General features: G+C 36.1%; 1 protein-coding gene across 3 annotated transcripts; it reads right to left on the bottom strand.

Annotated features, from left to right (window-relative positions):
* Positions 1-10: 10 nt before the first annotated feature.
* Positions 11-24,177, bottom strand: snx13 (sorting nexin 13). 3 transcript variants are annotated; one of them, XM_056243924.1, is made up of 25 exons: positions 24,065-24,177; positions 23,839-23,941; positions 22,366-22,455; positions 18,992-19,113; positions 18,674-18,795; positions 18,285-18,389; positions 16,161-16,249; positions 14,942-15,025; positions 13,631-13,769; positions 13,368-13,456; positions 12,865-12,964; positions 12,578-12,774; positions 9,808-9,912; positions 9,588-9,720; positions 9,319-9,356; positions 8,273-8,342; positions 7,529-7,704; positions 5,027-5,134; positions 4,826-4,936; positions 3,732-3,893; positions 3,388-3,459; positions 2,544-2,689; positions 2,388-2,456; positions 2,193-2,305; positions 11-285 (listed from the first exon to the last, which is right to left on the bottom strand). In XM_056243924.1, exons 3-25 carry the CDS (start codon positions 22,441-22,443, stop codon positions 53-55), a joined length of 2,661 nt encoding a protein of 886 aa, XP_056099899.1. In that variant the 5' UTR covers positions 22,444-22,455; positions 23,839-23,941; positions 24,065-24,177; the 3' UTR covers positions 11-52. The 3 variants fall into 3 exon arrangements, with proteins under 3 accessions (XP_056099899.1, XP_056099900.1, XP_056099901.1); XM_056243925.1 differs by having other exon boundaries at positions 7,529-7,671; XM_056243926.1 differs by lacking the exon at positions 3,732-3,893.
* Between the last annotated feature and the right edge of the window lie 3,616 nt (positions 24,178-27,793).

Here is a 27,793-nt window from a genome sequence, read left to right as displayed (position 1 = left end):
CACGCGCGGACTCCTCCTCTTCTGCGTCGGCGGCGGGAGAATCGTCCGTCTGTCACCTCTTGTGCAAGCTGCGCGATTTGAGTGAGTATTTCAGTACACGCGGCGAGCGCGAGTGGAGCTTCACGAACAGATCGGAGAACTTGTACTGAGGAAACAAGGTCTCCAGGAAGCCCTCTAGAAAGACGTAGACCAGCCGCCGGTTCAGAGACTGGTGCTGGAACATGTCGAAGACACGCAGGATGCCCTTGCGCGTGGTGTCCGCCCCGATGATGTGCTTCAACTCATCTGACGGCAGGAGAAAAGAGTCATTGGTATAGCAGAGATTAATCGCTAAAAGATCACAATCTCCATTCAAACACCCACGCGATCTCAGTCCTAGATGACAATGATTCTCCTGTCTATACAACCTATAAAAAGCAGTCGTCATGTATGAAACTACGGAAGCGTATTGCATTCACTTGAGGAAAAAAAATCGACTCTGTTTTTCTGAATTAATGAGTTAATTATCTCAGAATTACGAGATATTTTTTCATGAAAAAAAAGTTTTTGCTGTTTTTCTGAATTAACGAGTTAATATCTCAGAAATACGACATAATTTTTCATGGGAAAAAAAGTTTTTGCTCTGTTTTTCTGAATTAACAATTTAATTATCTCAGAATTACGAGATATTTTTTCATGGAAAAAAAGTTTTTGCTGTTTTTCTGAATTAACGAGTTAATTATCTCAGAATTACGAGATATTTTTTCATGGGAAAATAGTTTTTGCTCTGTTTTTCTGAATTAACGAGTTAATTATCTCAGAATTACGAGATATTTTTTCATGAAAAAAAGTTTTTGCTGTTTTTCTGAATTAATGAGTTAATTATCTCAGAATTATGAGATACATTTTTCTTGAAAAACATTTTTTTTTTCACTCTGTTTTTATGAATTAATGAGTTACTCATAATTTTGAGATAATGAAGTCATTAATTGAGAAAAACAGAGCAAAAACTTTTTTCCATGAAAAATTATGTCGTATTTCTGAGATATTAACTCGTTAATTCAGAAAAACAGAGCAAACACTTTTTTTCCATGAAAAATTATGTCGTATTTCTGAGATATTAACTCGTTAATTCAGAAAAACAGAGCAAACACTTTTTTTCCATGACAAATTATCTCGTAATTCTGAGATAATTAACTCGTTAATTCAGAAAAACAGAGTAGATTTTTTTTCCTCAAGTGAATGCAATACGCTTCCGTATGAAACAGCTTCACAAACAACCACTTCATTTCAACCACACAGTATTGTTATTTCTGTGTTAAAAACTTTCAAATGGTCACAAAAGTACTGGAATAAAAGTTTGTTTGGGTATAAACACTGATGTGTACGGAAGCAATCGAAATAGAGTACATCAACTTTTGAAAGTGAATTGATGCTTCAAATAATGATTGTATCAATAACATTTTAATGCCACTAGGTGTTTAAAAAATGTATTGTAAAAATTAGTCTTTGAATCATTCATTCAAGAGATTTGTTCAATTCTGATTCATCCAATAATGAAACAAGTATTTGAGTGAGTCATTGAATCATTAAATAATTTATATTAATGAAACATTTTAAATAGACTGCAGCAATGAGCGAAAGTGACTGTTCAAAAATGTATTTGTCTTTGAATCATTCATTCAAAAGATTCGTTTAAAAACGCTGATTCATCCAGTAATGAAACAAGTGAAGTATTTGATTGAGTCATTGAATCATTCACTCAAACGTTCTTTTAAAAAAAATATAATTCAGATTAATGAAACATTTTAAATAGACTGCAGCAATGAACATTTTGTTAGAACCTCTAGTAAATTATGTTAATTGATGCTTCAAATAATGATTGTATCAATAACATTTTAATTCCACTAGGTGTTTAAAAATGTATTGAAAAAAATTAGTCTTTGAATCGAATATTCAAGAGATTTGTTCAATTCTGATTCATCCAATAATGAAACAAGTATTTGAGTGAGTCATTGAATCATTCACTCAAACGTTCTTTTTTTTTTTATAATTCAGATTAATGAAACATTTTAAATAGACTGGAGCAATGAACATTTTATTAGAACCTCTAATAAATTAAGTTATTTTGTTTAGTTTGTTCAGAATCGTAATATTCTTAATTTATCATGCAGCTCTACTATAGCACTTTCCACAATACTCATTGTAAGTACCCGGCATGATGCCCAGGAGTGTGGTTTTGGCGGCGACCCGCGTCCTCATACGGAGGCTTTTGTCTCTGCGCGGTGGCGTCTCGGCGAGAATCCCGTTCGGCCAATAAGAGTCTCTGAGGAGTCAAACACCCAGTCAGAAGAAGAACCAGAACCATATATATATTTCAGAATAGACCGTACGCATGCAATCATCACCTGAATCTCTTCACATAATCAGACACTTGCTCAGGCGAGGTCATGTACTCGACATGATCCACGATTTTCCTGCAGTGAAGCAAAAACACATGTTTGCCGTTGAACAGAGAGGAGAATAGCAGTCATGGTGCGCGCGAGTACACGTGTCCATCGCACCTGTTAATGGTGTCTCCATACGTGGCCTTGATGAGCTGCTGTAGGAGGTTTTTGATGTTTCTCCGCAGCCACTGATTTCTCTCCTTCAGGTCAAACACTTCGTCCATCAACAGCAACATCACCCTCAGAGGAATATTATCATCCACCTGTACAACAAAACAACATTTATGAAACTCACAGATCCAACTCGAAAATATGATTAGAGAGACCACATGCAAAATCACTGAACTACCAATAAACAGCGATGCAAACTAATCGGGGTGAAAACGGTGACCCTCATAGAAGGGTCTGAGGTCCAGGGAGACTTTATTCTTTTAATATCACATCATAATATCAATATCATATTAAAATGTGGATTTTGCATTGATACCGCTGCTATTGTGGGACCCATTCAAAATGACTATATTTGTTAAATTATAAAAGTGAAAATCAATAAATAAATTACTATGCTTATAGTATTGTACTGTAAATCCTTAAAAACATATCATTTTATATAAATTCTACAAATTAAAGTATTTAATAATTATAATAATATTTTAAAAATCATTTAAGATATACATTTCTATGTTTATAATAAGATTGTACTGTAAAATGATAATAATATTTTTATTAAATTATAAAAAGTAAAAAAATCAAAAAAGAAATATATTACTGTGGTAATAATACTACTGTAGTGTACTGTAATAAGAAAAATTCACTAATGTTAATACAAACATCATATTTTCTTTACTTTTATTCATTAAACTATAAACCTTCTACTAGAATTGTTTATTTAAATTATTCAAATAAATGTCAGTGCCTTAAAACATATTATATAAAACACGTGTTTGTGATGTTGACTTACGTTGTCGTCCAGCTGTGCCGAGACGCGGCAGTGTTCGGGATCGATGTCAGACTTCTGGATTAAAGGAGGAACCTGTGGAGCAGAAACATCTGGAGTTCATGACATGCATTCACTGATAAAAATTCATATATTCAAATAACGCCAGTCGAGCGCAAATACTTTGCCTACATGTATTGTGCACCTGCTCAGCTAAAGCTATGCATGTGAAATTACTGACTAAATGCAAGAGACAAAGTTTCCCAGTTACACAAAAACAGGCTAAACAAAAATGTATGTGAAGCGTCCAGTTTTTGAGGTCTTTCGCATTTCTCGCTGTGTTCTGTGATTCTCTAGACGTGCTCTACCTTAAATATGGATTGTTTAATATCCTGGCCAATTTTCTTAAAATCCTGGCCCATGTCCGCCGAGACTTTGGACACTCCCTCAGCCAGGCTGTCCGGCAGTGACTTCACGGCATTGGACACGTTCCGCATGGAGCTCCGGAGAGGATTCACAAACGTGTCCATCTGTCCGAGTCCAGAGAACAGGACAAATTTACAAAAACTGCGAATCCCATCAGACAACAACTATGCCGCTCCCCTCTGGATGAATACATCGGGTTGCGTTCAATTTAATCACTGTTAGTCGCTATGTTAGTATCCAACTGTATCAAGACGTGGATCATGGGAGCTTAATTGTCTTTGCCACTGCTCGGCTTTCCCGCTCCACCAGTGCTTGCTTTTCCTCGTTGTCCAGAATCGCCAACTCTCATTGAATTGAATGACTTTTGGCAACTCCAAAATGCTGTTTGTGTGAACGCACCTTTAGTCTGTCAACCTCTCCATCCATCTATCGGTCCATCAAAAGTGTGACAAGAATATCAAGTCCGGCACAGTTTGTGTTTTAGTCTATGGGTTTTTCATTTGAAGTGTATTAATGATTTCTGCTGCAGTGTAGTTTGCAAAAATATACACCTCCATTAAAAAAAAAAAATTGGAGGTCAGAAAGATTTTTTTTTTTTTCAGCAAGGATGCATTAAATTGATTGGTAAATTTGAGCAGCAAAATCATATTACGGTAGAATGATCATGTGACACTGAAGACTGGAGTAATGATGCTGAAAATTCAGCTTTGATCACAGGAATAAATGACATTTTACAATATATTCACATAGAAATCATCTATTTTACTCTATTGTTAACTGTATTTTAACAATTTTACTCTTTTTACTGTACTTTTGATCAAATAAATGCATCCTTGGTGAGCAGACGAGACTTCTTTCAATTGATGCATTGAAATAAAAATGGATAAATATGATTCTAAATGTGATTATGTGGTAAAAAAAAACATGCCTAGATTGTTTTATATCAAGAGATTTCTGGCTATATCTGGATATATACACGTTCACTGATTATTCAGAGCATGTTTTCTGCAATAGGTATGTGTGTGGCGTTTCTCACCTTGCGTGCAAAATCCCCTTTGCCTTTGCTGTAGGCTTTGTTTTCCAGGAAGTCATAGACGTAGGGTATCAGCATGGGACAGGCCTTCACCATCTCAGGATTCAACAGCAGCTGTGGGACAAACTCAGCTCTCAGCACACCTGGATCAAAACAGCCGAGCTAGCAGAATCCCAAATAAACACACGTCCTCATCTGACCCACCTGTAAATATGAGTTCAGGTCCTTCTTCCTTTTCTCCAAAAACTCCCTGTCCATGTTGTTAAAGGTCTTTTTGCCAGGAAGCTTGAGAATCGGACCAAGGCTCTCAAACTAAAGATAGGAAACAGATCTCAGCAAACTCCACAAAAGCCATTTAGGACAGAAAATGACTGTTTAACCACATTTTTAAGCTTATCCAGACTAACATGGAATCTGTGTTTCAGAATTAGAACTGGTTTTTCTACACTTCCTTTGTCCCTTGAATGTTAGATTAGTAAATATTTTGGCTAGTTAATTATTATTCAAATAGCTCCACATCGCTGTTTGACATATTATTAGGCAGAATTTTGCAGATTCACCCACAATCGGCACAGAAAATGTAGAAAAATGTAGATTAAAATCAGATATTTACGAAGCCAATACAAGCTGCATCCATATTTATTTTAAGATATAATTAAATTCAAGAGTGGTTATGGGTGAAATGACATTATTCATCATTTGTGACTCAAGCTCATTTCCTCCAAAATCTTATTAATGGCAAAGACAAACATTTATTACAATTTTTAATAATTTATACATCAGGTTGATTTGTTGCACTGCCTTTCGAGTTATACAGATTAAATTTTTTAGTTGACTATTATTATATAGTTTAAAAAAAAGGTTATGTAAAATGTAAAAAATACATAACAAAAATAATCACATATAGTTAACCCTTTAGAACCGGCTGTGTCACCGACACATACCAGCAAGCTGTATTAATTTTACCGTAACTCTTCAACCGTTTGCACTATCGAAACCATTCAAATTGCCCCTGACAGTAGATACTAGGGGTGGAACGGTACATGTATTCGTATTGAACCGAAACGGTACGGGCGTCACGGTTCGGTGCACGAATTTACACGGAGAATACACGGTATAAAAATAAATAAAACTCGCGTGCAAATTAATTAATGTAATGCGGAGCTACTGTTAGATTCGCGGGTTCTTTAGGGACACATAATCTGTACCATCGGCTTAGCTCTGAACGCGCGTTCACTTCAAACGTTGGCTTTATACGCGCGTCCTATTCGCTTTGGACTAGCGTCGAACTAGACGCGAATTTGACGCTCTATTCGCGTTTGGTGTGACCGCATAATGAACAGGCTGCGATGTCAAGATTGCAATGCAGGAGTGTGTGTGTGTGTGTGTGTGCGCTAGAGAGAGAGAGAGGCGCGGGCGCGATCGAACAGTGGAAACATAAAAAACATACTCCGTCATTTTGTTCATACAGATCATTAAACCTGCAAAGTGTTTACTTATATTTGTGTACACTCGCAATAAAACACAACATTGTGCTTTTGTCACACTGTAAACTCTTGTCAAACTGTAACCTACAACTGTCACCCAACCAAAATCTCACACACACACACACTGTTTTAAAAGCAAAACATAGCCTATTTATCCAACTCCATTTCAAAACAGTCTGTGGGTCCCATCTTTTGGACATTCATCATATTGCATTGGTTGTCATTTCTTGTCCTCGGATATATCGGTCCTTTATAATTCAGATGAGAATAATGTTACATTGTTAAATAAAATTAAGGAAGACAAATATATTGATCTGAAATATAGCAAAATAATTTTAAATTAATTCAGGTACAATTACCAAACATATCGCAAATTCGCAAGGTCTTTTTGTCTTTTTATTAATTTAATTAATAAACTAATATATAAAACTATTGTCAGTGCACTACAAATAAACTGGTTCTATGCCTTTATTAATAAAACTTATTTAAAAAATACAATGCCTTCTGCATTTTTGTTTTGCTTTTCCCTCCATTGTACCGAAATCGTACCGAACCGTGATGTCTGAACCGAGGTATGAACCGAACCGTGACTTCTGTGTACCGTTTCACCCCTAGTAGATACCATGCGCTTTTTTTGCAATTTACGGCTTATTACGGTAATTTCAAGCTTTTCGTCAGCAAATGACAGCAGATTTTTTATTGGATTTGAACAGAGAGATACGAAGCGCGGCAGGTTAGAGTGTTTTGGATTGCATAAAATATTAAAAGAAACGAACAAATACATGGCGAAAGAAGTGGTAGAAGTGGATGATTTTTAATGAAACTTGGGAGGCGGATGGCCGTTAGTCTGTCACGTATGTTAGCATGTAGTGTGTGCATGTGTATGTGTGCGTGCCTATGAATGCATGCATTTGTATGTGTATGTGAATGAAAACAGTGTCCTAAATGAAAACTGTGCAACCCAATATCACAAAAAAAACTTGTATATATGTATTATAGTTCATTTTTCAACTTTAAAGTGTTAGTTTCTTTCGTGATTTTTCTTTTTTTTTTCTAAATAAAAATCTGTATCAGTACATTTATTCTCGTTTTTTTTATTTTTGTCTATTTAAATTAGGCTTATATAGTAAAAAAAAAAAAATCTGCATAACTTAAAGACAGTACAACAAACAAATGATCCGTGAAGTCTGATGTTCATTCATAGGTCAGATTCGCTCACCTGCTCTGTGATGCGCATGTGGAAGTCGTGAAAATCACTGTAGCGGCGATACGTCTTCCAGATGTCCTCACTGCCGTCTGAGTTCTTGCGTACGACGGTGACGGTGTAGAGGGCGTACGTCTTCCCATGATCGTTACAAACGCCTGCCATAGGAAGTTGGTTTAGAAAAGCATCAACTACAGGGAGGCAGGAGCGATGGAAATGAAGGTGCGAGAGCCGGCAGGGGCGAGAGAACAAGAACGACAAGACAGACATACAGCAGAGAGAGAACGACAGAGGACAAAGCCACAGAGGGACAGAGGGAAAGAAAATGAATGTAAGAAAATAAAGAAATAAAGTTGATGGAATGATAGACACAAAATAAGAATGAAAACAAAGTGGCGGGAAAAGTGTTGCATCTTTGAAATAAATGAAGCTTGAAAATGAGAAGAAGTGATGACTTGAGAAAAGAGGAACACTGAACATCTCTTTAAATTACACAGACTTTTACCTTTTAAGTAATTACTTATTTACATTACAGCTCTGAAATAACACGTTTAATAGAATGTAACTGAATTAAATAGAAATCAGAACATCTGCAGATGAAAATAGGCCAGAGGACATATTTCACCCCAAAATCTAATTGTATCATGCATAAAGGAGATGAAACTTATTTTAGGAGTGTTATAGGATATTTGTGACATTATTTTCAGGACATTTAAGAATGTATCTTTTAAAATGGTTAATACCAGGTAAAACTCTCACCTGTATCAGAGATAAAGGCATGAAGCTGAGCGGACTCATCCACGCTCCCGCTGATGAGATCATCTAATGACTACAAAACAGACATTTATTAGAAACAAATCGAACACATTCAGCACAAAGTATGTATACATATGAAGAGTTTGGTTCCAAAACGCAATAAATCCATTTAGATTAATTTGAGTAAAAATGTGTTTTCTTTACCAAGAAAGTGGAAAGATGAAAACCACTATGTATTTTCTGTTTCAAACTTTCACATAGCATTTGTAGGTCATAATAAAAAAAAAATAAAAAAAATCCAGGTTTTGATATTCAAAGATTTATTATAAAAACGGATTATTTTTTCCCCCAAAATGCAATAAATCCATTTAAAAAAAAAAATTCAAAATGCAATTAATCCATTGAATCAATATAAAAGTTTTTTTTTTCATATTGAAACTGTTAAAAATACACAACAACGTAAGTTTATTAGTATAATATTTTTATTAAGAACTGTAAAGAAGATTGAAAACATTTGTCCTCCTCCCGAGTGCCTCATCTTCTTAATCTCCTCACGTAAATGATTCGGTTTCGATGCCTTACGTTTCTTACCCACCGCAAACAACCACAGGTTCATCAATGCCGTCAAAATTATTCATTTTTTTGTTTATTTGTTGATCGAAAAGTACAAAATAGATCAGAAAAACTAGGAACCTGGGTGTATTTAAGGCGCTGCCGTTACTGTTTACATTGCGTGGAATGGTGCGTTGTGATTGGTTGAGAGTGGAATGGTGCGTTGTGATTGGTTGAGAGCGGATATATCGCATTCTGCAGAGAAGGGAGACTGGCGTTTGTCGCGGTTTGGAAAGAAAGGGAGAAAACATGACAGAATAACACGGCGGATATCGCATTTTACTTCAAATTAAAAATTGACTTTTCAATACCAACCAGATACAATACTGATTTTTGCAGTAACTAATTTTTTTTTTTAAACGGCGTGTATCGCGTTTTGGAACCAAACTCTTCATATATATATATATATATAGAGAGAGATGTTTTATTTAACATACTAAATTAATGCTTCCTGTTGGAGACCCGTTGAATGACTCTGGAGAAACAGAGAAAATATTAATTAATTTCATGCTACATTTACACAAATCTAGAAACATTTGAAAACACATCTTTTTCTCTATATTTGGCCTTTCCTCCACACTTTTGGAAAACGCTTGAAATGCTAGTGTGGACAGAAACATTTTGAAACAAAAATGCAGATTTAAAACGTTAAAACGTCATTGTTGCTGTCATTCATGACAGATCTGATCCCGTGTGGGTTCCTCACCTCCGTCCCCATCATCAGACCCCCTGAAGCTGGGTTCCTTCAGCATGTCCAGCTCGGCCAGCATCCGCACATACAGCGGGTGCTGCCTAAAAGACGGGTAATACCGCTCATCCTTCAACATCATATCATACACCTGAAAAACACAGTGAGCTCAATTAGTGGGCTTTTTATTGGTTATACTGGTCAGAATACACAAATCACACATGCACAGAAAACTGACCTTTCTCTGGATCTCATCAAATATCTCAGGTGTGGGATCCTCTTTGCTGAGTTTCTGAGCCAGTCTGCTTACGGACGCTTCGTCCACCTCCACCCTAGGAGAGGCCTGATTGCAAACAGAAACTGTCAAGCACCACTGTATGAATTAAGTATAAATCAATTCTTGTTAAAGCTGCAAACGTTATTCAGTCAAGAGTGTGATTTTCGCTTTGTCTTTTGTTGTTTGATTAACGTTAATGACACAGACGACAGCAGGTATATTAGGCTGCTGTCACTTTAAGACCGGACGCACTGATCTAATAGTGTGTTTAGGTGAGTACTAACTTCACACGATGGGCATTCTGACATAAATGTGTGTATTTGAACATTTAAGAACAAAAAAACGTCTTTCTGCGTGCTTCAGCGTGAGCGACAACAAGGCTTATTGCACTTGCACATCATACTTTTTTGAAAATCATGCACATCCCGCTTTGTATTTTCTCATTCATACTGTACTAGTACTGTGCTGCATGGATATATTTACATACCACAACATAAATGATACAGCGTAATTATAAAGATAGGCACTTTATATCTTCGCTAGTAACAATATATCGTTACCCCCAGGGCTTGACACCACTGTGCCTAGTTGTTTTGCAAAGTTACTAGCCACATTTTCACTGGCCACAATTTGGACACCGATACCATAGGGGAATAACTACCATATAGATATTTTTAATAGCATCTCATAATTTGGCAGCCGGTATATTAGGCTACTGTCACTTTAAGACCTGACGCACGGACCCATTATACTGTTTTATATAGCTAATATACTTTATGTGCACGCACTTTGGGTGTGAGCACAAAATCTGCGGGAATGAGTAAAATTGTGCTCAATACACACAATCCCTCGCCAGGATTCAAGTCCTGTAACACCAACAATATTCATCCGGAGCAAATTAAACGCGTGAGCAGTGTTGGGCAGTAACGCGTTACTAGTAACGCATTACTGTAACGCAGTTACTTTTGACAGTAACTAATACTGTAACGCATTACTTTTTAAATAAATTAACTCCGTTACCGTTACCATATGGCGCGTTGTCCGTTACTTTTTTAAATGAATTAGTTGCTGGAGCGGCTGAGAAGTGTGCGCTGTCATTACACAGTACGAGAGCACTGAAGAGACTGCTAGCATTATACAGAGCGAGAGGACACCTAAGGACACATAACAAACTCACTGGCTGAGTTGTTTACGTACACGTGAGGCAGCGCGAGCACGGAGATTACAAGCTTCACGGAGAGCGCTGAGCACTTGATGCGCATTTAAAACACAGACAGCGAAACGGTATGGATACAGAACACTTAAGTACACATTGCCATATCATTATAAAGTAATACATTTTTTGAGTAGATGCTGCATCAGCAGAGAAAGAACAGAAGCTTGGCGTCGAGTCTGAGAGGAATAACATTAGGCTAGTAACGGCTAACTTACCTCAAGCGATTAAAGCAATGTGACAAAAACACACGCAGACCTGACCCACATGTTTTATGTCGCAATTGTTACCATCTATTTGCATTAGTTTATATCCAGCTGGTCACTTTTATGCATTCATTAGCCGGCGAAGTTGTATTTTTAAAACTAGTGACGTGATTGATTGCTTACATTGATATGTTCACGCAGCCGACATCAAGTCTAATCAAGTGTTCTAAAATGTAAGCAAATAAAGTGAAAGACTATACATGTAATATAGGTCTACATTTATGTAATTTTAATGCTCTGGCCTTTGCAGATATTTAAATATGGCCATCTTCTTTAAGCTTGAATCATATAAATGGTAACACTTTACAATAAGATTACAATTTTAGCATTAAATATGGTTAATAAATGTTGTAGAAGTATCATTCATTGTTAGATGTATTTGTATCTCCTTAGTTAATGTAGGCCTATACTATGAACTAACAAGAATGATCAAGGTACAATTGTATTTCTCAAATATTAATTCATGCAGTAAAAACCACAGTGGTAAAAATGTACTGTCAGCTGCATGAACATATCAATGTTGAGAAAGCAAACAAGTCACTAGCTTTAAAAATGCTTGTTTTGTTATTTATTTCAGAAATCCTTGATATATTCAGTTTGTGCTGGTCTGACTTCAATAAAATAGTGTTTAAAAATTACTTTCTGTTTAAGTCAGTTTTGTATTTGTATAGACCATAACGCATAAAAGGGCATTAATGGGAACATTTAAGAACTTTCTTTAAAAAAGTAACTAAAAAGTTACTTTTAACAGTAACGCATTACTTTTTGGTGTAAGTAATCAACAAAGTAATTGAGTTACTTTTTGAATGAAGTAACTAGTAACTGTAACTAGTTACTATTTCTTAGTAACTAGCACAACACTGCGCGTGAGTAAAGGGTTGGTGTGTCGACTCGCTGTCGGAGAGATTAGAGAGCGAGAACACGCTGGTATCTTTTGTATCTATTCTGCGGAAGAGTTTCAGATATTTCAGGATCAATATGTATCGAAAAACTATATTACTGCCAACACTAGAATGCACTTAGTTTATTATTTCAGATGCCTTTTTAAAAGACTACAATTGAAAAATGTATATTATATAAAATTCAACCCGCCAAAGTAGGAGTGACTGCGTTACACGCCAACGCTGAAATACACCCTCATTTGGCGGGTGTTAATGTCAAGCCCTGGTTACACCACTAGGCCCTATATGCGACAGAGCTCAGTTGTGTTTTTTTGTGTAGTTTAAGCACCGATAAATCTAAATCCCCCCACCTTCTCAGACAGGTACTGGTCGTAGACGCCCACCGCAGCGGCTCTCAGAAGCCCTTTGGTTGTCTGGCTGCTCTGCTTCTTTCCATCTCTCTGGCTGCTCTGTAGGACCTCCAACTGCTGCTGTGCCGTGACCCGGTAACCCTCCACCGTCAGCCAGAAGAACAGAACTGCCTGACCACCCATGTGCTGCATGTAGTCTACAGAGAGACAGATAAAAAGCAATAAGGGACGAGCTGATGATGCATTTCAAACGAGAGGACAGACTGTGTGCATCCGTCTCGACTCACCCATGAAGAACTGCAGTGCGATGTTGTGCACTAGGATATGTTCCAGCGGAATCACACACAACTTCCCAAAATTAGCTGCGAGTTTCAAAGCGTCAACTTCCTGTTTGGCAAAAACAACCAAAACACGTTAGTCATTCTGAGGGTGAAATGTTACATGTCAGACAACTGATTTAATTTGTTAATAATTAAGATGATTTAAAAAGTTCATAGAAAGTAAAATTTTAAATAATAATAAAATGTCAAAAGTCAAAGTAACATCCATATATAACGGTAATTATTTATTATTTTATTTGTCTGTATAATTATTTGTATAAATGTTCTTAATTATATAAAACTCCTACAAAGCATAAATGCATTAACAGTGCAGACTGAAAATGCATTAGGAGCAATTGTTTCATGTGTAAAGAAATCTGATAAATATTCCTAGCAAATATTATTGTTTTTAAACAATTTTAATGAATTATAAAACAGGAAGTGTAAATGAAACAGGGGGATTTGGTTACCTTTCCTGATTGTAGCCTTTGTATCCGTGTTTCACAGACTTTCTTCACAAAAAGCAAACTATTGATTTGATTCTTTATTATGTTGATATCTGCGAGTACAGAGAGAGAGAGAGAATGAAGAGTAAACAATGTTTGTTATTATGAAGCCCTGAACTTGCTCTCATATTTTCCAAAATAACCCCCAGAATTCATTGTTTACTTTCCAAACACATGAAAAAGCATGTGTGTGTGTAAACATAAGTGTGTGTCGAGTGTGTGTCTACCGTCTGCGCCCGTGTCCAGGGATCGGAGATGCTGAAGCTCCTCCAGGACTCGGTCTTTGACGGCCTCAAGCTCAGGCGGTTTGTCCGTCAGCTTTAAGATGTTCATGAAGGCCTCATAGTTACAGCTTGAGTCACGAATCTAAACACACACCAAATGTTTTAAAGGGAAAGCGTAAACATTTATATGGAAGCGTATTGCATTCACTTGAGGAAAAAAAATCTACTCTGTTTTTCTGAATTAACGAGTTAATTATCTCAGAATTACGAGATAATTTTTCATGGAAAAAAGTTTTTGCGCTGTTTTTCTGAATTAACGAGTTAATTATCTCAGAATTACGAGATAATTTTTCATGGAAAAAAAGTTTTTGCTCTGTTTTTCTGAATTAACGAGTTAATTATCTCAGAATTACGAGATAATTTTTCATGGAAAAAAAGTTTTTGCTCTGTTTTTCTGAATTAACGAGTTAATTATCTCAGAATTACGAGATAATTTTTCATGGAAAAAGTTTTTGCTCTGTTTTTCTGAATTAACGAGTTAATTATCTCAGAATTACGAGATACTTTTTCATGGAAAAAAAGTTTTTGCTCTTTTTCTGAATTAACGAGTTAATTATCTCAGAATTACGAGATATTTTTTAATGGAAAAAAGTTTTTGCTCTGTTTTTCTGAATTAACGAGTTAATATCTCAGAATTACGAGATAATTTTTCATGGAAAAAAGTTTTTGCTCTGTTTTTCTGAATTAACGAGTTAATATCTCAGAATTACGAGATAATTTTTCATGGAAAAAAAGTTTTTGCTCTGTTTTTCTGAATTAACGAGTTAATTATCTCAGAATTACGAGATAATTTTTCATGGAAAAAGTTTTTGCTCTGTTTTTCTGAATTAACGAGTTAATATCTCAGAATACGAGATAATTTTTCATGGAAAAAGTTTTTGCTCTGTTTTTCTGAATTAACGAGTTAATTATCTCAGAATTACGAGATATTTTTTCATGGAAAAAAGTTTTTGCTCTGTTTTTCTGAATTAATGACTTAATTATCTCACAATTATGAGTAACTCATTAATTCATAAAAACAGAGTGAAAAAATGTTTTTCAAGAAAAAATTCTCATAATTCTGAAATATTAACTCGTTAATTCAGAAAAACAGAGCAAAAACTTTTTTTTCCATGAAAAATGATCTCATAATTCTGAGATAATTAACTCGTTAATTCAGAAAAACAGAGTAGATTTTTTTCCCTCAAGTGAATGCAAGACGCTTCCGTACATTTACAACACACTTCTCTACTGTAAGAACAGAGCAGGTCTCACCATCCAGATGACGAACTGATTGATGTAATCCGGGTCACTGAGCTGGTTAATTAAGGGCAGCAGAACTCCTCTGGCCAAAACTTCCTGCAGGACATCAAACAATCAATCAGTTAATCATCATCAACAAGTTTGTCCAGTTGCAGAACACCAAGGCTGTAGTCTCAGCAGCAAGAGCTGTCAGGACCACATCAGCCACTTCATGAGTTTAGAAGTCCTGATCTCAAAACAGAATCCTGCTTTCCGTAAATTCCAGATCTGGTGTCTTAAAGGATTAAATACTACTTAAGCTCCATCAACAGCATCTGTGATACGCTGTCAATAATCACGGATTATTGAAACTGCATTTTAATGGAATTTAAATTTACAGCAGATTAAAATACAATGAGTTATTTTATATATTATAATAGTATTTATGAAAAAAAATTAAATACATTTTGAGTTATTTAAATGTTAGTTTAAGTTTTAGTAATTTTGTTATATGCTTTTGTCATTTTTTTTATTAGGGCTGTCAAATGATTAATCACGATTAATCACATCCAAAATATTTTTTTTTTTTTTACATAATATATGTGGGTGCACTGTGTATAATTATTTTGTATATATATAAATACACACACATGCATGTATATTTAAGAAAAAAAATATAATTTATATATAAAATATTTATATATAATATAAATTATATATAAATCTATATACAGTATATACATGAAAATATTTCTTAAATATATACAAGCATGTGTGTGTATTTATATATATAAAATAATTATACACAATGGACCCACATATATTATGTAAAAAATTTATTTTGGATGGGATTAATCACGATTAATCATTTGACAGCCCTATTTTTTATATTTCTATTTAGCTTTATTTTCTTATTTCAGCTTTAGTTTAAATAATTTTAGTATTTCAATATAATTTATTTCAGTTAGTTTCCAAGGCAACATTTCTTAATTTTTTTTAAATGATGTTATCTAATATTTATATTGTACTTTGTTTGAAATAATATTTTAAATAGTTTTAATAGGAAGACAGAAAAGGTTATAGGGTTTAACAATAAGAAAATGCTTGCATAAAATGCATGTTTTATGGTTTCCCCCATGTAAACACTGCTTTACAATATTCCTCCCATTCATTTCTTTAGCCGGCCATGACTAGTTGAAAGATACAATATAATTTGGATGCATTTGGGAGCATGTGTGTGTTTCTGTCTCACCCTGAGGAAGTATCTCATATTCTTGTTGTGGAAATCTCCAGAAGGTAGTAGCAGGTACAGCAGCACTTCACAGAGATCCCGTAAGTAACCTGCACCACAAACACACTACAGTCAAATCTACAGCACAAACACAACACACAGAACAGTCTGATCCTCACCCAAAGCTATTGCAGGGGTTTTTAAATCAAATGTAAGGCTTTTAAGAGCTTTTTTAAGATTAGCACAAAAAAAAAAAATACTGCATGTCAATTCAAAACAAACCAATACAATCTCAAATTAAATCATGCATCTCGGAGTCTTTTACTTAATTAAACAGGCTGTCGCACACATTCAACAAGGACTTAGCACTGCTTATCAGCACAACAGGGTGACAGCAATCATTAAACAGCCAACCAAGACATGTTTTATTCAATATGTACTGAAAAAGGTTTATGTACCAACATATCCATACATATGAATTACAGATTACTGTGCCGATACTAGTAATAACCAGTGTTGTGCCTGAACGCGTTCATTGAACGATGTTCATGAACTCGTTCATATTTTGGGCGAACGTGAACTGAACGTGCTGTATTACTGCCTGATGAACGTTACTGTGAACTCGTTCATTCTGGTGTCTGTGAACGCACGCTCTCTCAGTTTAACTTCGTTCAATAGTGCCAGATTTCTATAGAGCCTTCCAGGCGAAAACCCGGCGAAAACACACGTAAACAGGCCTTAATATGTAGCGAAAAAACACCCAATCTGGCAACACCAGCCACCAGTGTCACACCGCGGCCGCCGCATGCGTCATCAAGACAAGAAGCAGCGTCGTATGATAATTTAAACGAGTTTTATAACAAGGACGGTGAGGATGGGAAAAATCTTACATTTCTGTGCAAACTTTGCCCGCCGATAAAATAATTGCTGTAGTGGTTGTATATGGGCTGTGGCAATAATAATTGCTCACAGCAACATATGGAAAAAAATAACTATGAACTAGTTCATTTTTGGAACTTGTGAACTTAGTTCAAAATTGTGAAGTATGAACTATGAACTGAACTAGTTCATTTTAAAATTTGTGAACTGAACTTTGAACTAGTTCATGTAGAAAGTGAACTTTCCCAACACTGGTAATAACTATATTGAATGTGTTAAATAATGCTCTTAGTCTTTCGTTCCAGTGACGGAGAGAGAAGATACAAGAGTTTACACTGAATTTGATGCCAGATAAGATTAATAACCAGAAAAATAGTTTTTTTTATTTTGCATAATGTGGAACTTTTCATTATAAACAAGCCTGAAATACTCCGGAAGATTTAATTCTGCAATCTACTCAATCAAAAAATGAGGGAGATAAAACTATTACAATTATTTTTAACATATTACAATATAAACACCATACAGTAAACAGTGTCTTGCTGTCAAAAAACAGCACCGTGTTTTTACTTTGAAACTTGTAGTGCTCACATTTATATAAATCATATAACATATCAAAAGCTGTATCACAATTCCTGCTTTTCCATCCAAATTTCCAAAATCTAAGACCTTTTAAAATGATAATTAAGAGTTTTCTTATACCACTTAATAGATTTAAAACATTTTATAACCTAAAATGCTGTCAAACTGATTTTCAAGAAGTCTTGATTGCAGAATTGAATGTACCGTACAAGTCGTGCAAACTACTTTCATGGTGTTTTGTGCATTTTTAAAATTCAACAGCTGCGGTTCCTAATCACCTTTAGTGTTTTAAAAAAACGTTCATTACAACTTTTTTTGTGCTCCACAGAATAAAGAAAGTCATTTGATGTTGAAAAGAAGACACAAGGGTGAGCAAATCATTTGTTATAACTCATCTCATAAAGGTGGATTGCAGATGAGATCACATGTGACACCACCAACAGTGTTCATGTTTTTGATTGTCTGTCAGTCACTAAAGCGGTTTCAAAGCATTTCACTGTATTAATGACTGGGTGTGTGTTTGTATTTTTTGCTAATCAAGTCTTTCAGCTTGTCTGGCCTAGAGATCTGCCCTAGAGAAGCATGTACAAGTTATTCATGACTATTGTTGACATAAAATATGCCTTGAATCACTGGCCTGGAGTCTTTTATCTGTCTATAGACACAAATCTGTGTTTGTCTTACCTTCTTCATCCTTGCGTGACATGCACACCATATCTCTACAAATATTCCTCTCCATTTCCACCTCCGCCTCAAAAAACGAGTCCAGCAGCTCCTCTGGATCGTCACCTGCCGCGCAAACACACACATAACATCATGCACACATGCTCAGTCATTAAAACCAAGTTACAATTAAAGCCCTTTACTCTGTAATATTAGGCATTAGGAAATCAACTATTGATTACAGGCTACAACAATTTTAGTCCTGATATTGAGATCTTTAAACATTAACTAATGGGACCTTTTTATAAAGTGTAACCATTATTGCTTTTCTTGGTTTAATCTGTCCATTGATAAATGTTTTGTCTAGGTTTTGCAGACAATGTGAATTGAGGGGAAAGAATGATAATTACGTTGTTTAGGATCTTCCCTCTCATTCAGCCTCTCTTGAGCTTTCCTGAAAACACGCAGATGAGTTGCAAAATCATCCACCAGTCTGGTGGTGAAATACGGCTGCCAGTCCACCTCTTTAGACCTGGGGAACGGAAAGATTGAGAATCAATGAATCATGGGAGTTACAGGCTCCATTTCAACATCGTGTTTACCAAGGAAAATGAGTAAGACCATCTGAATGCAGTGTTTGGTGTGTGGTTAGGTGTTGCATCAGTGTCGTTCACAACCCTCTGCAACGGTGATTTTAAAGCAGGTGTGAGGGTGAACGGGTGTCTCACCTGGTGGAGAACTGGACGAGGGCGTTCTGGACAGTCTGACGGATCTCCAAGAGGAACGTTTCATCATCACTCAGTGTGTAGTACCAATACTGGATATAGTCCCTCAAAGCAAACTGGATGACCTGATGAATGACATGAGAAGAGGATCAAAACAGGACACTATTCACTTAAATAATGTCATAGAGATCATGAAAATGGGGTATACACATTAGGGGTGAGCGAGATGTATAGTCTATGATAATATTGTAATTGATGTGGAAGCTGACATTATCAAATCTGTCACTAACTTTGTAAAAGCCAAACAAAAAACATGCCTTGAGAGAGTGAACACTTTCACTGCGTGGTACAACCTACTAGAATGCAGTTAGAATGACACCAAAATTCAATATTACAAATTTCAATATCACAATAATACAATATCACACAAGCAAAAGTTCTGTTTTTCCCAATTGTGATTTTTTTTAGTTGTATACAACAATTCAATAAAAGTTAACATCTTGAGTAACATTTTAGACACAATATTGTCTGTTGTTGCTTCATTCTGGCAACGAAAATAGTTCCAAACAAAACAATAATCTATTTGTAAACACAACTGTTAATGAATCAGCCATTTGAACGAATCGGTTGAATGAATGATTCAATGACTCACTCATTAAGACAGTGGCTGTGTCCGAAATCTCCACTCAAACCACTACTCCCTAACCCCTATGTAGGGGGTAGGGAGTAGAGCACTATATAGTGAGCTCACCAGCATAATAGAAACACCACTTTCGGACACTACTCGATCGTCTCTCGGCGCCGTTGATTAAACGCGCCATCATCTGTCAGCTGGTGCCGAGCCAGCTCTGGGCTAAATAGATTTTTTTTTTTTTATAAATACATTACATTATATTGAGCTTATTTCTCCAAAATTGTAAAATTAAAAGTCATTTCTGTCCGTTTCTGTTATAATGCATTACTCCACACATGATTATAACTTATAAACATAAATAAAATTAATACACATATTTCATATATTTTCATTTTCGCGCCTCTCTTGCCTGTCGACATTAGGGGAAAAAAAAAACGATCTACGTTATCAAATATCTTGCTCATAATACTCTTAATAAAACAGCTTTTAGACTCTGTGGAGATGCCACTCAATATTTTTGTTTTTTGTTTGTTTGTTTGTTCTCGTGATTCAGAAGATTTTGCGGATTAGCAAAAGAAACAGGATTTCTAGACACAGAAAACGACGTGCTGTTCTTGCTACGCTAGCGAGACGTCGTCAAATTGTAAGTTAAAGATGAAGATGATGCTGATAGGTCTTTTACGATCAGCGCAATGCATGATGGTATGTAGGGCTTGGGTTAGTGACCATCGGTTGTACACTACTTTTCAAAATGCATTTTGGGATACATTGAGTGGACTATATAGGGTATAATAATCATCACTATACATTCGGACAGCACTACAAAATGGCGAGCTCACTATATAGTCCACTATATAGTGAGTAGTGGGAGATTTCGGACACAGCAAGTGACTTGCCGCCACCTACTGGTGGTTTTAGTTTCATATTTAAAGTGCATTTATTCATTTAGCAGACTCTTTTATCCAAAGCGATACAACAAGCGATTCATTTTAAAAGCAATTAACATGAGAAGTACTAGCAATACAAAGTTTCAGACATCGTTCAGATAACGTATTTCATTTAAAAAGATGACACATACATCTAATAAGGTTAAAAAAATTCCCTTATAAAGGTAAAAAATGCCCCTGGAAATCAAATTAAGGTGGCAAATATCACCCCATAATGAGAACGTTATTTTCTGTTAAACTCTTAATGTACATGTCGTGAGTGCATACGTGTGTGAAAAACATCAGGCACAAGGAAATGTATTTTTCTTGATCATGTGCCCTGAATTCTTCTTGGCACAGACACAATAACCCATAGCTTCTGCCACAAAGGGGTCCACACTAAACAGAACAGCTTGCGAACCTGCTGACACACTCTCATGACTGTTTAACACAATTACCTCAAAACGTCAGACTAGTTTAAAATGAGCTACATAATGATTTTGGCCATGAAGAGCTCTTATACTATGGTTTTAACAGGGTTATATGATGAAAACGGCACACTGCCCACAGGGAGGCTGTTCAACATCATGTTGCCTTCGACTAAAGCACCTTGTTTTAGCTCATTTCTCAGGCAGACTAATCCAAAGTGCACTGCAATGATTTAATTAGAAATTAACAAATTATTAATGTTAAATTTATTGAAATTTATGAATTAATAATAATGAATTATACAACTAGTTAGTATATCAAACTTCACCCGGATACATACAGCACAGTCATGTCAAGTGATGTGTACGACATAGCAAATCAAAACTTCTTGATTCTTATATCGTCGCAAAATGTAAACTATATTCTCTCTCTATATATATATATATACATACAACTTTATTCGAATGCCTAACATACACTTATATTAAGCATAATATGTGTATTGTGAAGCAAATCTCAGATGCCACATTATTTGACTATTAGGCTTTAAGATATTAAGATATCATAAACATTAACATCACGATTTTTCTGTAAAGCTGCTTTGAAACGTGTATTATAAAAATGTTTATACAACACTAAAAATATAGCTCCATCTAATTAAAATAAACAATTTTATCCAATATTTTGAGTGTACTTTGAATTGTACTGTGCATTTTTATGCTTCTTGGAATAAATGATTAATTTAGAAATGAGCCTCTTGTATACTCGGTGATATTTTTGTCTCACAGAGTTGCTGCTACATCATGGTACATGACAGTTATGATGTCTTGGAAGCGGTCTACGCAGGCAGCGCATTAGGTGTTGGAACAGAGCCATTAACGTACAACCGCTCATGTTTTCAGTATTCTGCGACTTAAACAACCGTTTAAGTGACACTGGTACGTCATTTACAAATCTAAGGTGGAGTAGTAAAACAACCTGTTTTCTAAATGACAAAGAAAGAGTGGAAAATGTTCATGCAACATCAATAGGAACCTATTCGACTAACAATAGAAGTGGCCTTTAGGGAAGCACCAAAAAAAAGAAGCTAAAGTGTAGAAAATGGTTCCATCAAAAAAGTGACACTTGCAGAATATATGCATTGTAAGCAGACTCAAACCTGATTCAGTGAGAGAGCACTGAGTGAAAACAAGCTGAAGTGAGTGTCATGTGCTCATCAGTTGTATGAAAACACCAGTTCAGCCTAAACCCTCAAACTAGCTGACCCAGCGTCTTACTCATGTCACATGCAGAAACAAGCGACTCGACAGTCTGAGAAATCCTCATCAGTAGAGACACCACAGGTTCCTCAAACACACAATCTGTCTGTTAGGTTTCGTTGACAGTACCTGCTGCAGTGGCTCATCTATGATACTGGATCCTGTCAGACGACGGTCTATCTTGATGGGTTTGGACTCTGATTTCATCTCCTCCGAAACCTGAGGAACAAACACAAAGACTTAAAGCTCAGGAGTGGAACACAATTTTAACATTTCACAATTTCATTTGATTTAAAACTATTGTCATGTCATATACACAGAAACTCAAAGATCTTCACTACAACCAACCAAAAGAAAAAGTTTTGTTATTACAATTATTAAAACGGCATTTAAGGAATATCATATTTTTTTTCCATCCTCTAGTCTAATATTACCAGTAAACCTCTGTTTAGAGTGCAGCACTTTAAAGGAGTAGTTCACTTTTAAAAAAACTTTTGCTGATAATTTACTCACCCCCATGTCATCCAAGATGTCCATGTCTTTCTTTCTTCAGTCGAAAAGAAATTAATGTTTTTGATGAAAACATTCCAGGATTTTTCTCCATATAATGCACTTTACTGGGCACCAAACGGTCCAAGGTCCAAAAGACAGTTTCAGTGCAAACTGCAAACTGTTCAAATGGCTTTAAACGATTCCAGACGATGAATAAGGGTCTTATCAAGCGAAACGATCGCTCATTTAAAAAATAAATAACAAAGTTTAAGTTTTATAAGCTCACATGCTCGCCTTGCTCTGTTCTGTGTGACTCTCCTGTTCGAACTCGTTCATCAAAATGATCAAAATTTAACGACCGAAATGAACAAATTGACTCGGAAAAAGATTTGTTCATTTTGATGAACGAGTTCGAACAGGAGAGTTACACAGAACAGAGCAAGGCGAGCATGTGAGCTTATAAAACTTAAACTTTGTTTTTTGTTTTTTTTAAATGAGCGATCGTTTCGCTTGATAAGACCCTTATTCATCGTCTGGTGTCGTTTAAAGCCCTTTGAACAGTTTGCAGTTTGCACTGAAACTGTCTTTTGGACCTTGAACCGTTTGGTGCCCAGTAAAGTGCATTATATGGAGAAAAATCCTGGAATGTTTTCATCAAAAACCTTAATTTCTTTTCGACTGAAGAAAGAAAGACATGGACATCTTGGATGACACGGGGGTGAGTAAATTATCAACAAAAGTTTTTTTTAAAAGTGAACTACTCCTTTAAAATTAATTGTTGAATTTCCATTTGATTACATTTTAAAAATATTAATTACATTGTTAGGGTTTTATGCCTTCATTTGATTACCAATGTTTTTGATTAATACATTTGTATTCAATTATAAATCCACCTCCCCAATAAAAAAAAAAAAAAAAGAAGAAAACTACTGAGAAAATTAAACATTTCATAGGGCCTATGAAATTATTAAATTGTTAAGGTTTTATGAAAAAAGCCACATGACATGCTTTATTCCTTAAATGCAATACAAATGTGTTTTTTGTGTTGTGGCAAACATAATAAATTAAAATGCAATCACAGAAGGAAGACAGATGCAAGTGTTTGCACACCTTCAGTATGGCCGTCTGTGTAGATGGCAGGTAGGAGTGCTCGCACCTTTCCAGGTGTTTCTCTGAGTTTGTCTTTCCAAATAAAAGCAGCACTACAAAACCCCTGGAGAGAGAGAGAGAGAGAGAGAGAGAGAGAGAGAGAGAGAGAGAGAGAGAGAGAGAGATTGCAGCATCATGTTAGAGCATCAACAGGTGTTACAGATGGTCTAATCTGGGATCCACTTACCCGCCAATGAAACAGAGGATGTAGAAGGCCAGATAAAAGATGGCAAAGGGTCCAAATGAGATGAGGAAGAGGACGACTCCCAGACCCCCCCATCCCCAGATGGACAGACTGGCCTGAAACACACACGGTTAACAACATTATTTCTTATCTTTGGCTCACTGTGAGTGCTCATTTTGAAGGACGTTAATTGATCAGAATGAAAGCACCATGAATAAAGTAGGCCCTGTATTTGAAAAATACAGAAGAGAAGACGTGACTGCAGCTACTGAACAACTAAAATTGAACATAAATCATCATCAGGGTCTAAAATGTTTTTCCAAAAGCAGGTGAATTGAGGAAATTTCACGGACATGAAATTGTATTTTGCACTATTTCATTAAATTAATGTTTTATCTCTAGTCAAGTCAAGTCATCTTCATTTATATAGCGCTTTTAACTATGGATTGTTTCAAAGCAGCTTTACAGAGATAAACATATAATTTAAGGTAACAGATTGTTTTGGTTTTATAGCGGTTCTTGAATAATGTTATTTCCAGCTAAAGTTAATTTTGATTGATTCACCTCCGTCGAAATGATCAGATTTTAAACGCAGGACAAATGTATTGGACAAATGTATTGTTTTGCTGCGAGCACCTGTCACAAAAACACCAAGACTCGTTGTGATTTTGTTTGCATTTACATTAATGTGTAGGAAAAAAAACTGCTACAAATGTGAACATGCCTGAGCTTTTCTTTAACATCCATATTCTCTGATGTGACTCACTCGTCTTGCCAGATAAAACCAGCAGCGGTCAGATTATCATTCTTGCATTGCAATTAAAGTGGCAAACTTACAGAACAACACGCCAAAATGCAAAAAAAAGTTGCATTTTGCTCCTGATCATCATCATAACAAAGACCCAGAAGAGTTGAAATCGCTGCTTGAGCTTTCAGCAGACGGGTAAAGGTTTTTAAAAGACTATACGAGAGATGAGACCGATGAATTGAGTGTGACAGAGAATGTGTCCAGGTTTCCTGTTTTTTCCAGGACAGGAAACTCAGTGACCCAATCTCTGCCCTTTCTCTTCCTTCTCCTGAGACAATCACTCACACACACACACACACACACACACACACACACACACACCTCTGTGTGCCTCAGATCTGAAGGGTCAGACCTGGAGTATGTCCTGCTGACGTGTTAAATAAGCATCACCCAAAAATATGATCAAATGTTCACGGACCCTTTTCACAGACTGCGATGACGCATTTCCACAGTTATTAAAGTCGACATGAAACAGAAGTTGTGATAGTCTTCATTTCCCTATTGCGACGTATATCCGAGCGAAACAGCTTCTGGAACAAGAATAAATGTAGGGCGGGGCTTGATTTGTTTTCCATGGGGAATTGATTGGTTGTGGTTTGCTATTGGTGGATCTCATGTGAGTGATTTATATTAAATACTGCAATATTCCTTAAAAAACAACAATTGTTATTTTGATTTCTTGGTAACTTTAAAAAGGTAAATCTAGCAACTAGGGCTGTGCAATATATGTTTTAAAAAATGATCACGATATAATGTTCAATATCGTTTGGTATCGATAATTATTGACATTTTTTGTAACCTTTTTTTTTTTTAAGACAAGTAGAAAAGTTTGAATAAAAAAAAAAACAGTTTTTTTTATGTATCTATTTATATAGTTTGTTATATTACCCTGGCATTAAATTAACAAGAAAATTTGTTCTTGCTGAGTGAGTGTTTCCAATACAACTGATTAACGTAAATTAATCTCTCTGGGTTTTTTGTATTTTTTTTTTAGGAAAGTCATAGAAACTCTTGTCATGGATTTTTTCTTTTGCAATTGAGGAAATGATCATGCAAAAATGATATTTGTTGTAGTTTCCGTTCCAAACTGCGACAACTTGTGCTTCTGAGAACCCCGGAAATGTTCATAATGAAGAAAATAATGAGAGCAAAAAGAAAATGAGAAAATAAAAGTGCAAAGAGGGTGCAGAAAAAGAAATGGCCAAGGAAAGAAAAGAAAGACTGCAAAAGAGTCATCACATAAAAGAAGAAAGTCAATCAAATGGTCTTTTCCTGTCAAAGTGTGCGTTTTTGTCCAGAACAAGTTGTAATGTCAACAGTCTGGCTACACAAGACCATTAGACCACGTAAAAGCACTGATTTAACTCTGATTCATTCCAAGACCACAAACCTGACCTGTAACCTGTGAATCCCTCCAGATCATTCATGACTTGTGCTGACATCATGTGGATTCAGGCAAAAAGCATAACAATAACAAACCCCTCTGGATGCTGCTGTAGCTTCCAGATCATCCTATGCCAACAAACACAATGCACCTATGTGTTATTAAAGGGACAAACAAACAGGCTTTCACATGTGTGGTGTGTCACAGCAGGACTGCAAACTATTCCAGCTAAAACACCAGCTTACACACAACACAACATTTTTTTGATGATGATGATTGCTTAAGACTCAACATACGGTATATAAGAGTATTGCACCCTCAAGTCTCTGGATCTTTTGCCTCTAGACATGGCTTGGGTTAGCCTGGTAATACCAAACTCTGCTACTTCGCTTTGCTTCATAGACAGAGTCTGGCATGGCATCATTGAAAAGTGTTTTCTTTATCGCGGGGGGTTGAGGGGGGGGGGGGGGGGGGGTTGTCTGCAGTATAAAATCATTGGTTGCCCGTAAGCCAATCACACAACGTCTGGTTATGACGTGTGTTATTCGCCAGCTCAGCCGCATCGAACTTCCACTGTAAACACATGTATGATGCGAAAACAAAACCATCGAGCGAAATACCGAAGTGAACATGTCTGACCGAGTTTTGCTGCCTCCTTAACCTGATCCTCCATGAGTGCAACCAAGGGGGACACAATCACAACTATCGCCTTGCCAGGCCTTTGGCCTGCCCAGTTTCTCGCTGACGATCGGTAATAGTTGATAAATTAAACTTTTACCAAAACCTGTCGGGAGTAGAGCCACGACATCACCTCCATTCAAAATGTTTAACAAACACTCTTCTTGTTCGGGCTTCAGTTTGGAAATGCCGGGAATATTCTCCACAACAGAGCGAATTGCATCCCGTGTCTCCATATCAGCGGTCGTTTTCCCCAATCTTAAACTCGGCGCTTAGCGTCTACGTCACGGCTCTCAGCCCGCCCTCTGTTCGTTGATTGGCCGTCTGTTTTCAGGCCGGAGGAAAACTGAGAGACATGTCGATGTCTCAGACTAAGTACCGAAGCGAAATGAAATTGAGCGGAAGTACGAAGCCTGACGTAATCAGGCTAGGCTTGGGTGGGTCCATCCTTTAATGTGTGTCTGTGGAATTTTATCACCGGTTTTATTGTTGTTTTATTGTCCAGTATGTAAAAGCATGCATCTGATTACTTAGTAAAGTAACAGCCCATCTCTCTCCTCAACAGACTCATGATTTGAGAAATCAATAATGTCTGTTTGTTTCAATTAAAGGAATAATTCACCCACAAATGAAACTTCATCTGTCATAATTTATTCACTCTCATCATGTAATTCCAAAATAGATTATTTCCTCCATTGAACACAAATGAATTTCTGTAGAATATTCTTGCCTAAAATGACAAAACAACTTGTCAACACAACTTCTTTGCTGATATTTAAGTCATTACCGATAATTTTTGCACCAGTTCACTGTTAATTTGAAGGGAAGATTATCAGTGAACAATGACTTAAATTGTGATCAG

This window comes from Rhinichthys klamathensis, unplaced genomic scaffold (genome assembly GCF_029890125.1).
Source record: "Rhinichthys klamathensis goyatoka isolate OS25496 unplaced genomic scaffold, OSU_Roscu_1.1 h1tg000868l_1, whole genome shotgun sequence".
NCBI classification, from domain to species: domain Eukaryota; kingdom Metazoa; phylum Chordata; class Actinopteri; order Cypriniformes; family Leuciscidae; genus Rhinichthys; species Rhinichthys klamathensis.
This window is presented reverse-complemented; position numbering and strand designations above follow the sequence as displayed.

What these genes read in the sequence shown, in the direction of transcription:
- snx13 (XM_056243924.1), bottom strand. Translation starts at nt 22,443, where the DNA reads ATGAAATCAGAGTCCAAACCCATCAAGATAGACCGTCGTCTGACAGGA. An exon ending in CTCGTCCAGTTCTCCACCAG is followed by an intron (nt 18,796 to 18,991) that starts GTGAGACACCCG and finishes TCCGTTCCCCAG; the next exon opens with GTCTAAAGAGGTGGACTGGC. An exon ending in GATTATGTGAAGAGATTCAG is followed by an intron (nt 2,306 to 2,387) that starts GTGATGATTGCA and finishes TTGACTCCTCAG; the next exon opens with AGACTCTTATTGGCCGAACG.